This window comes from Pinus tabuliformis, chromosome 1_2 (genome assembly GCF_031772625.1).
Source record: "Pinus tabuliformis cultivar Carrire ecotype Pingquan chromosome 1_2, CPIR1, whole genome shotgun sequence".
Lineage (NCBI taxonomy): Eukaryota > Viridiplantae > Streptophyta > Pinopsida > Pinales > Pinaceae > Pinus > Pinus tabuliformis.
This window is the reverse complement of record NC_142298.1, coordinates 312,970,561-312,982,301: the sequence shown is the minus strand read 5'-3', so window position 1 is coordinate 312,982,301 and position 11,741 is coordinate 312,970,561. Positions and strand designations below refer to the sequence as shown.

The window sequence follows — 11,741 nt, the reverse complement described above, 5'->3', positions numbered from 1 at the left end:
AAAATAAGGTCCCTGTCTTCCTTGAGCTCAAAATGCAAGGTGAAGAAACCCTTTCTGACAAAAGAGGAACCACTTCCCCCTTCTTTTTTTCTTTCCAATTAGTCTTGATCCATGATCTAATTGATCTCAATGAAAGGCCAAAGTTAGTAAATTGGCCAATCAAGCCTCATTTGGTTAGTTGAAGGGCCCTTGATTAGCCTTGAGGGGTTGGAATCACAACTTTAGGGATATCATCAAGCTTCTTAACAAATTTGGAGGAAGGGGATTTTGGAATTTGGGTCCATTAGCTACTAGGTTATTGAAGGTTGAAACCTCCAGGGCTAACTCATAACCTTGGGCCAAATTAGCCACAAAGGGCTGCCCGGTCAAAAGAAAAAAAATAGAGACCTCAAAATCTCAGTGCGCTTACCTTTGCTAAAGAGATAGACCGTTAATGAGAGGGAAGGAGGATTGTAATTATATCAGATCGACATCAGGAAGATCTGCAACCTACTTCATTGGAGGATCTGAGCCAGTCTAGACTACTACTCAAAATTAGAGGGTATCACACATCACACGGCCGCAAAGCCTAGGGTTTTCGTAGAAACATCATTTGTCCAAACAAACCATAGAGCATATTCTCATCCCAGAATATGGCTCAATTTAACTATTATTTATTTCGAGGTGGTTTTTTTTTTTTTTTTTAAGTCACACAATTTTTGACCAAATCTTGATTTTTTGTTATTTAAAACCTATGTGGCATTTGGATTGAGAAAATTTCTCAACTAAAACTTGTGATTCCAACAAACCTTACCAGATTCGGAATAAAAATAAATGTATTAACTAAAACTAAAATATAAGAAAGAAGTTTCTTTGAAAAAAATTATAACAAAAAGTCATAAGAGAATCATTTGGCACAAAAGGAGACTATTATAAAATTAAATATTAGTAATAATACATATCATAATAAATTAATTAGTTGTCATAAAAAAAAGTGTGATAAAAAAACATACATTGGTTAAAACTATAAATCTTTGAAAACTCATTTTAAAGAGTATATGGTTGACATAAGTCATATTAACATCATTATATGATTACTGCAAACCACTCTTTGAAATCCAATTATCTTATTTATTTTGAAATTGAAATTTTTTATAATAATTTTAATTATATAAATAATTACAAAATAGTTATAAAATAATTATAAACATTATTTTTGAATACTAATCATTCAATATCTTGATAATTAATATAGATTCAATGTCACTATTATACATTTTGAGCTTTTCTTTTTTCTAAAATCTAATCATACAATCTTTAACTAAATTTTAATTTCTAGTTATTTAAACTCCATTAAAATATGGTTGAATTTAACTATTTTATATATATATATATATATATATATATATTTTTTTTTTTTCAACACTATGTCATACCATTTTTCACCGAATCCTTTGACCAAATCTTGATTTTTTTTAGTTTTGTCTGGACCAAATCTTTTAATGAAATCTTAATCTTTTGTTGGTTTGTAGAGCAATTGATTTCGCAGATTTCAGAACTCAAATTTGTGGTTCTCATTTAAACCATCTAACTCTGAACACGGATGCCCCTGGAAAAACGCTGAATATTTTATCCTATTCCTCTGACAGTTCGGTAAGTCAGATTTCATAACTCAAAATTATAATTCTCATGCATCCGTAAATCAGAACTCCCAGGCAGATCAGACAGAGGACATGATTTTAAGTCAACCGCTTCAGCGGCTTCACGGGCAAGACCCAGACAGTGCGCCGGGCCATTTTATGTGACTTCACGTGTTGAATTCATCATACAATCTGCCTAACTCTCCCCTCAATTCCTATAAATTCAGGGCATACATCACCCTCTTGCTCCTAAGGATTTTGAGGTCCCTCGGCCAGTGCTGGAATTGTGAATCTGACCATTTTGTCATAACCTCAAAAAAAAGGTAAAATCCATTAATTCATATTTTTTTTCTCTCATATTTTTTTTTCCATCAACGTCATCCTTTTTTTGTTTGCAGTATTTGGTTTCTCATTGGTGCAGTCATGGTTATAATGGGCTATTGTGTGGTAACTGCTATTGCAGATGAGCGAATTAAGAGGACGGCATACAACATCACCATGCGCAGCTTGCAAGCTATTGAGAAGACGATGTACAGAGAGCTGTGTGCTCGCCGCTTACTTCCCACAAAATGATTGTCAGAAATTTGCAGATGCACATAGAGTATTTGGAGCAAGCAATATCATAAAAATGCTAGAGGTAATGCTATACAACATTATGTATAAGTCTTCATATATTTGATGTGTATGTTAATGAACATAACTTTGTGTTTGGGATGAATATCGAGTCTCAGACTGCACTGTAACTTCAGAAAATTATTATCATTATATTCGCTTGGTTCAAACTTGAATTGATTTATGTTTTAATAAAGATAACAGTGTTGATATTTATATGTTATTTAGACTACTTTTCCATTTTCTTATTTTGTAGAATGTATCATATAAATGTGTTTTTTAATGTATGATATAAATATATTATATAAATAAATATGGTAATATAATTTATTTTTTGATTTAGATTGTAAATTTAAGTTATAATGGGAGGATCTAATTATAAAGCCAATTATTTATTATTTTTCTATTGGCCTTGGTATTTTAATGCCTTCAATTTTTAATGATTTGAGTGTATAATGATATCATATAATTTTTTAAATGATTTATATTCAATTATATATACACAATATATATGTTTAGTGTGGGAGAAAGATTATGAAGAAAGATTATTTAATGTTAACAATAAATTTAAAAGTTATTATATTAAATTTCATCATATTATTTGTGCGTGATAATAATCATTCTTCCCAACCACTTGACATAAACTTAAAAAAAATATTCTCATCTTTCCTTTTTCTCTAAAAATCTTATACATTTTATAATAGCAATCTTCTTCCACTATAAAATCTTATCTATTTCTCTTGGGCATGATAATAAATGAAATAACATTTTATTTTTTTCCATAAATCTTGCAAAGTCTTCAAGAACCATCTTCCTCCCTATAATAGAAGAAATAACCATCTTCCTCCATTATAAAATATTTTCTCATTTTCTTCCTCATGCTCATAGAGAAATAACTATTTTACTTTTTTTTCCATAAATCTTGCAAATAATTTAATAACTATATTCCTCCCTAGGATAGAAGAAATAAGCATCTTCTCCATTATAAAATCTTCTCTAGCTCTTGCTTATGGTGATAGAGGAAATAACTTTTCTACTCTTTTCTATTAAAATACTGCAAAGTTTTTAATAACCATCTTCCTCCTTAGCATAGAAAAACAACCATCTTCCTCCAATATATAAAGTCTTTTCTTCTTCTAATGCTCATGGATAAGCTAACATTTTTACTCTCTTCTATAAACTTTGCAAAGCCTTTAATAACTATCTTCGGCTCTTTCCTGCAAAGACCTTTTAGAGAGCATGTTTCTTACACATTTTTAAGGAGCAGAACCAAGTAGCAGATCTCTTATCAAAGGAAGGCTGTGGTGGTGAGTCTGGTTTGATCAGTTTTGCTGCTTTTGAGAATAGTAACTTACAAAGCTTTTGAAGTATATTTTTCTAATATCCTAATGTAGATAGTTTTTATTGGTCTTTGGTTGGATATAGTTGATGATTTTTAAAGTTATTGTTTATTATCATGTGAAGATCTTATTGAACTGTCAAGGTTTGATTGTTTTTATGAAGTTAGATAAAGACAGATAACCTTTTAAATTGATTTTTGACCAAGTTATATAAATGATATTAGACATCTTTTTTGAAAGATAAAATGTGGGAAACAAAGATATAAGTCGTTCAAATTGTATTTAAAATATGTAATTAATTTATTAATAATAAAAATATGTTGATATTTTCTTATGGGAAAAAATAAAATAATATTTTTACTCTTTTCCATAAATTATGCAAAAACCTCTAATAATAATGGATTTCTAATAACCTCTTATGGTTTAGAAAAAATGACTGTTCTTCCTCCTCTATAAAATCTATTCTCTTTCTCTGGCTCATAAACAAAATAGGTTTTTTACTAAATGACATCTTTACTCTTTCAATCCTTAAACCTTCTGATAACTTTTTTACTCTTTTCGATCGTTCAAAGCCTCTAATAACCATCTTCGTCTCGGGCATAGAAGAAATAGTCTTTTAACTCTTTTCCATACATTCTACAAAGCCTCTGCTAATTAAGAGCATTCTATTTTATTCAGGAGCTTTTCCAGAGATTCTACAAAGCCTCTAGTAAATAGAAGTATTCTCTTTCACTCAGGTTTATTCTCATTTATTCAGGTTTGCTGCAATTTTTCAATACTGGTGCTGACATGACGATTTCTATTCAGGATCTGCCACTGGAATATCGCGCTGATGGAGTTAGCAGTATGGTATATGAAGCGAGCGCAAGGCTTAGAGACCCTGTGTATGGGTGCGCGGGAACAATCTGGCAGCTGCAGGAACATGTCTCTAAGCTGCAGGCAGAGAAGGCGATCTTGCAGGCGGAGCTTCTTCACATGCATTTGCAACAGGCGAATATCTTTTCTTACATAAGAGAAAACCTGCATATTGTTGAGGCTGGAGATCAATGCATATCGGAGCCGTTTTCTTACATAAAAGAAAACCTGCATATTGTTGATGCCGGAGATCAATCCATATCGGAGCCGTTTTCTCACAGTCTGAGCACTTTCCATGAAAGATCCATATCTTCATGCGATGAACTTCCCAATGGGTACCAGCTTTCAGATGTTCGTGATCAAGCTGATCAATACCTACCGGAGCTGTGGGAGCCGTCATGGCAGTAGTCGACGTATCCTGTGTATATTTTGACTGTGAACTCCACAGAATTATTAGGGGGCTCGAATTTTTTTTGGGTCATATTATATCATGCTTATGTCGAAATAATAACACCCGAATAAAGTGGAGAATTTTTGAAGAATTTAGGGAGAATATCAGGCTTATATCATGAATTTATGTCCAAATAATAACATTCGGTGGAGAATTTTTGGATCAGATTAAATCATGTTCATGTTCACAGAATAGTAGAGAATTAAACCAGTCACACTCAATCACTTCTTTATAAAGACCCTTGGATTCTTGCACATGTTTAACTTTAATGTGATTTTTTACGAGGAAATTGAATCAGTAATACCTGATCATGTCTATCCAAGACACCTGTTACGTCTATCCAAAACTTAATCACATCTACCCAAAACCAAATCACATATATCCAAAACCAATAAACCACTAGACCCTAGTTTAATTACACCATATTGTTTTTTTTTGCGTCCCTAATTGCACTGCCTAATTACACGTCCTTGAATGTCAAACTCTCGTATGTCTGCGAATGAAAGTGATGGCAATTTCACACTATGTATTGCTTCGGGTTTGCTCAATGTATAATAAGGGTCTCGATTTAGGCCTTCCCTTGATGTACTTCTTTATTTTCTTCTTGCCCTAATTCGATTCTGATACCCTTCATTTGGCCCAGCATGGCCGGGTGTGGGCTGAGTTTGAAGGGAGATTTTGGTGCAATTTAACAGTTGTAGTAATTCTATTATATTTTAATTATAAATGAAAAGTTCTTTCCCCAAGCTGCCATGAGTATTATTTCAAAGAGATAAAATAGTAACTTTGGCTTGCCACCTAATACCAAAAGCATAGGGATACGAGCATGTTCATTGTATAAGTTGTGTCTTTCATGGTAGCATAGTTTATAAAACAACACATTGAAATAACATTAGCTAGTGCCTTATTTCAACATAAATATAGAAGATTTTAAAAGGGCTAGTATGGGAGATCATTTTTTTAACTTCACCGTTGGTTTTTCTTTTATGTTATGTTGTTGAAGGGGTTATTTTTTTTTAAATAATGATTAAGAGTATTTTTATAAATGTGGATCGGATGGGGAAATGAGAGTTTTGTTAGAGGTTAAAAGTTTGAAGAGAAAGCTTTGTTATAAATAATGTGAAATTTTTGTTATATGTTATTCGGTTTATTTTATATGATAGTTTGAAGGTTTTTCTTTTGCTCTATGATTTAAGTAATGAAAGATTTGTTGAGATAGTAGAGGTCAATGAGTTTGGAAATCTTAGTGTCCATGCACTACTACATGTAGGGGGTTTAAGACAACATTTAAGGAATTTTTGAGTTAATTGTCGTAACTTAAGACAAAAAGAAACTTGTGTATTGTCTTAAATATTGTCTTTAAGCCAGTGTCTCAAAATTATTGTCTTACAAATTTGTCTCTATAAAGACAATATAGAACACATATTATTATTGTCTCTATAAAGAGAGGAATTATTGTCTCTTAAGAGACAATTTCATTTTGTCTCTCTAGAGACAATTTCATTGGACTTTGTAGAGACACTTTCATTTTTGCCCATTTAGAGACAATTACATTTTTGTCTTTTCAGAGACAATAGCTGAGATTAAAAACATATTGTCTCTATAGAGACTATATGTCCACAATTCCAACTATTGTCTCTCTAGAGACAATATAAAAATTATATTTTAAAAAATAAATAAAATCATTTTAAAAGTTCTTTTAAGGTGGTTTCAACATTCAAAGTTCCCAAATAGTGATTTTAATTGCCTTAAATCTCTCTTCTTTATGGATAAAAAAAAAAAAAAAAAATCCATTATTTTTAAAGCTAACAGCAAAGTCATTTTAAATCTAAATGAAAAAACAATTCTAACCTTGAAAATAATAAGGCAACACACTTATATTTGCTGAAAATAAATACATGTCATTTGAACATATAGGATCCTCAGTTGGAACTTCATTTTATGACATATTATGAGGCAAAAGAAAAATGTTCAAGATTTCTCCATCCTACAAGAAATTTTACTCTCTAACATATAAATCCAAAGCTTGAATAATTAAATAGTGGAAATTAAATTCATATCCAGTGGTTAAATCCACAATTTCAATACCCTTGTATAATTTGAATTGGCTTCCATGATAACAAAGAATTGTAAGAATGTATATGCATTTGAATCTACAATTGATTAACAATCATGTCTTGATGAAGGTTTTACAAAATATGGAAAATTTACACAGGTCCTGGCAACATGATATAGGCCAATTCTCAATCTATTGGTGACCTACAAAGTTATCTCCTCCATTACTCGCTTTCACAATTTGAGTTGGCTCCATCTCCTGTTTGCAGCCCAAGAATTGCTGCAATTGGTATCCAAATTGGTGGTGTTCTAGTTCCTGAGGAAGCTTCATATGCAATGAATCTAATTCAGGGAATGAACTATTTTAATTGAATTCATAGCAAGCTAAAGTTGCAGAGAAGTCCCTATCACTAACTTTTTTTTGGGAATTTAATCGTTTTTTGGAGGCACACCACACCACGCATCCTTCTTCATGTTAAGAATAAAATAATAAATTCATGTAAGGCAAGTTTTATACCATTGCTCAACCATTTCCAAGGGAGTTACTGAAATAAAATAAAATAAATTTAGTGCGTACTTGAAATAGAAATGTGTGCACTCTTAGTATTTATTCATTATCACTTGCCTTTCCTTGCCTGATTCCCCGAGAGCACCTCCAAATGCAAGAGTAGAGTCATTTCTACGCTACCATGGCAATATTAGAGTTGAGATATATGTTGGGTAAGTGTCATATCTATTCACAGTAAATCCTATTTAATCTTATATATAGTCCATGTTCAAATATTGAAATTAGCATACCAACATAGCAGATTCTAGGTTGATATGAATCTGATAAATAAACAATCAACTGTGTATTTATGTGAAGATTAAGAAGAGAACCAAAGAGTTGATAAATCTCCACTTTTAATAGCAGAATGCATGTTAATATGAAAAAAGAAAGAGAGAGAAAAAGATAAAAGACACAGATCTCTATTTACATCCAAAAAGCAACGATTTACATTGATATGAACACATTGAAGTTTGACATATGTTTGAATAGAGTTTAATATCTATGGACATTTGATAAAATTATATAACAATTGAAGCTAAAAAAAATGACTATTGGAGTCAAAATTGTTGTATGAAGTAAACAAGAGTTAAATTTTTTATATGGAGTGGTTAAAGATGTGATTCTTCAATGCTTATATTCTATTGGATGACCAATTGAGTAACTGCATGAAATTCATTGTTCTTTCTTCATATTCATGCAGGTACGTGACAGTTAGTGAGGTTACTGGAAGAGAACTTTTCTACTATTTTTTGAAGTCAGAAAGAGATCGAGAAAATGATCCACTTCTTCTTTGGCTTACAGGAGGTCCTTGTTGCACGAGTTTCACTATATTTGTCTATGAGATTGGTTAGCTATGAGAAATATTTCTCTTATTTTCTGTTTCAATGCTCAAAATCGTTATTTACTCAATGAATTTTGATATTGTATACATTTAGTTTTGAAATTGAGTAATCTAGCAAATAGACATGTGAACTCCTTGTTGAAATGACCATGTGTAAGTTCATTTTTGGCCATGTTATTGTAATTGGCACCCAAACCGAGTCAAATTCTATTATACTTGGTAGGAGGTATCTTGTCTCATACTTCAACCTTTTTTCAACATCCAAAGGGATTTTTGCACTGATCATTAGTAAAGCAACAGTCTCAAGTTTCGTTATCCATGGAAAACGACCAATCATCAGTGTCATTTCCACCTAGTGTACAACGACAACAACATGTGCACATGTCACAATAAGCAACATCATCTTCCATCCCTCCATTAGTTTCATGATCAGAACACCAAAGGAAATAAATGCAATCCCAACAGGTTGTTCACCAAAAGCTTTTGCCTCGTCAAACAAGATTTGATGCTTGAATACAACCATCCCCTCAACTCAGCAAAGGCTTTGTGTAACAAAAGGATTAGGCTGCTTCTCAACTACCATCTTAAAAGACATGTAGCATTTCAAGCTGGGTTTAATGTGGGTAGCATATTAAGTACAATATCACCCAAACCTATTATACCCCTTACTTTTGCTATGAATTCAAATGCCACTAATGTAAATACAACATAGTGGAAAGAAGGGCAGAGCATATCACAAACATGTGTGCCATATAAATTATCTAATCATAATAGTGTTTCAGGCACTCAAATATCTCTAGCCAATTCAGCAAGGACATTGATCACCCCATTAAATGGAATTGTTGTAGTGCCAACACCCACAACTTTTTGCATATTGTCTCCAAAGACAAATAGCACAAGACTACATCAGCAACAATATGTAAGTCCACTTGGTCTAGTCCATGGTCAAAATGTGGGAGTCCATCTAGTAATAAGGAAAAGGATGTCACCACAAATGGGTTCTCAATGGAAAAATCAATAGTTAGAGTCACAATAGCAACAACAACAAAGATAAGGGCACAATGGAATGCAAAGCTCCATGTCCAGTAGTTTAGGAAGCCCATATATGGAACCTTTGACTTCTAAACTAATGTAATGATATTGGGACGTGGCATAAGTGCCAAATTTCATATCAAAGAATCTCTTATTTATGTCAGGTGAACAAGGCTTTGGCCCTTGCATGTGTACCATATTGTACAGGTATACATGTTCAAGATCCAAGGAAATCGATGTGTGAATATTTGATACATTAGATTTTCATGCAGCTAATCTATATATGTTTTTAGTTATTAAGTTCCACTTTTTTTGCATAAGGTAAAATTAAATCCTCGTATACTTCTTGTGGGTGCATTCACAGTGGAAAATGGTCAAATCACATAAGGTATTTTCTAATGGTTCAATGCATGTCTTGTTAATACAATCGAGGCTAGCCTATTTAATATTATATACAGTCCATGTTCAAATATTGAAATTAGCAGACCAACATAGAAGATTCTAGGTTGATATGAATCTGATAAATAAACAATCAACTTTGTATTTATGTGAAGATTAAGAAGACAACCAAAGAGTTGATAAATCTCCACTTTTAATAGCAGAATGCATGTTAATATGAAAAAAAGAAAGAGAGAGAAAAAGATAAAATACACAGATCTCTATTTACATCCAAAAAGCAACGATTTACATTGATATAAACACACTAAAGTTTGACAATGTTTGAACATAGTTTAATATCTATGGACATTTGATAAAATTATGTAACAATTGAAGCTAAAAAAAAATGACTACTAGAGTCAAAATTGTTGTATGAAGTAAAGAAGAATTATTTTTTTTATATGGAGTGGTTAAAGATGTGATTCTTCAATGCTTATATTCTATTGGATGACCAATTGAGTAATTGCATGAAATTAATTGTGCTTTCTTCATATTCATGCAGGTATGTGACAATTAGTGAGGTTACTGGAAGATAAATTTTCTACTATTTTTTGAAGTCAAAAAGAGATCTAGAAAATGATCCACTTCTTCTTTGGCTTACAGGAGGTCCTAGTTGCACGGGTTTCACTGGATTTGTCTATGAGATTGGTTAGCTATGAGAAATATTTCTCTTATTGTCTGTTTCAATGCTCAAAATCGCTATTTACTGAATGAATTTTGATATTGTATACATTTAGTTTTGAAATTGAGTAATCTGGGAAATGGGCATGTGAACTGCTTGTTGAAATGGCCATGTGTAAGTTCATTTTTGGCCATGTTATTGTAATTGGCACCCAAAACCGAGTCAAATTCTATTATAGTTAGGTTTACACAATAGTAAGATATCATTGTATTTTCCTGTTTGACTGGATTTGCCTATGAGATTGGTTAGCTATGGGAAATTTTTCTCTTATTATCTGTTTCAATGCTCAAAATTTCTATTACGTGAATGAATTTTGTTCTTAAGTTGTTTTTCCAACTATATGTCATTTGAAGACAATAGTGAAATCTTTATTTCAACTTATCTCTAGCAACATAAAATAGAAAACATCTTCACATTACCTGTGGGCCAATTGTCCAAAATCATCTTCAACCTCATCTTCCTCATAAGGGGCACTAGAAGATGGTGTTTGAGATCTGAAAATCACAAGTTGTTGTTGTAAAGGAGACCATGAGGCTATCACGTCATGTTTTTCATGCACGCTTTGTAATTAATCATTTAATAAAAGACCTTGCTGAAGAATCTCGTCATCTGTATGGTCATAATCAATAATATATTGTCAATAAATCAAATTAAAATTTCCCAGAAACCAACTTAAAGAATTCAAAAAACTTCATACACTGTATCAAGACCAATATGTTTTTAAGCCTTCCTCTTAATTGCATTTCCATGTACTATAGTGATTTTAATAACTAAATGAAAATTATATAATCCTCATTTCATGGAATTGAATGTAAAGGGAAGAAAACAAGAGAATAAGGCATTTGGAATAAGATTAGCTTTTGCAAGAAGTTGAGATTGATATCAAATGAATATTTCAATGGGTGTGCCATAAAAGATAGTACCATGAGGTGAATATGGACCTAAATCCACTTTATAATACAAAGGCCATTTTCATTCTAGATTATAACTCTATATGGAGTTGACATTAATAATAGAAGAAAATTATATTATTAAAAAGTAATAACTAATGGTAGAATATGATCATATAGTCTAAAAAAGTTCAATTCAATGTTGATGGTGCACAATGATTAAAAGTAAATAAACTAAAATCTTAATTGATAATGCACTATGTGATATAAAGTTTTAATCGAGTTAACATATAATCACTCCACCTCAATCGAGACCCACTAGCGCTAAAAAACAGAGATGTACTAACACCAATGCAGGTGCATATGAGCGGATTCA

At 31.8% G+C, this 11,741-nt stretch overlaps 1 protein-coding gene across 1 annotated transcript; it reads left to right on the top strand.

Annotated features, from left to right (window-relative positions):
- Positions 1-2,082: 2,082 nt before the first annotated feature.
- LOC149205614 (LOB domain-containing protein 4-like) lies at positions 2,083-4,834 on the top strand. Its single transcript, XM_089393514.1, has 2 exons — positions 2,083-2,256; positions 4,379-4,834. Exons 1-2 carry the CDS (start codon positions 2,083-2,085, stop codon positions 4,832-4,834), a joined length of 630 nt encoding a protein of 209 aa, XP_089249640.1.
- Positions 4,835-11,741: the final 6,907 nt, after the last annotated feature.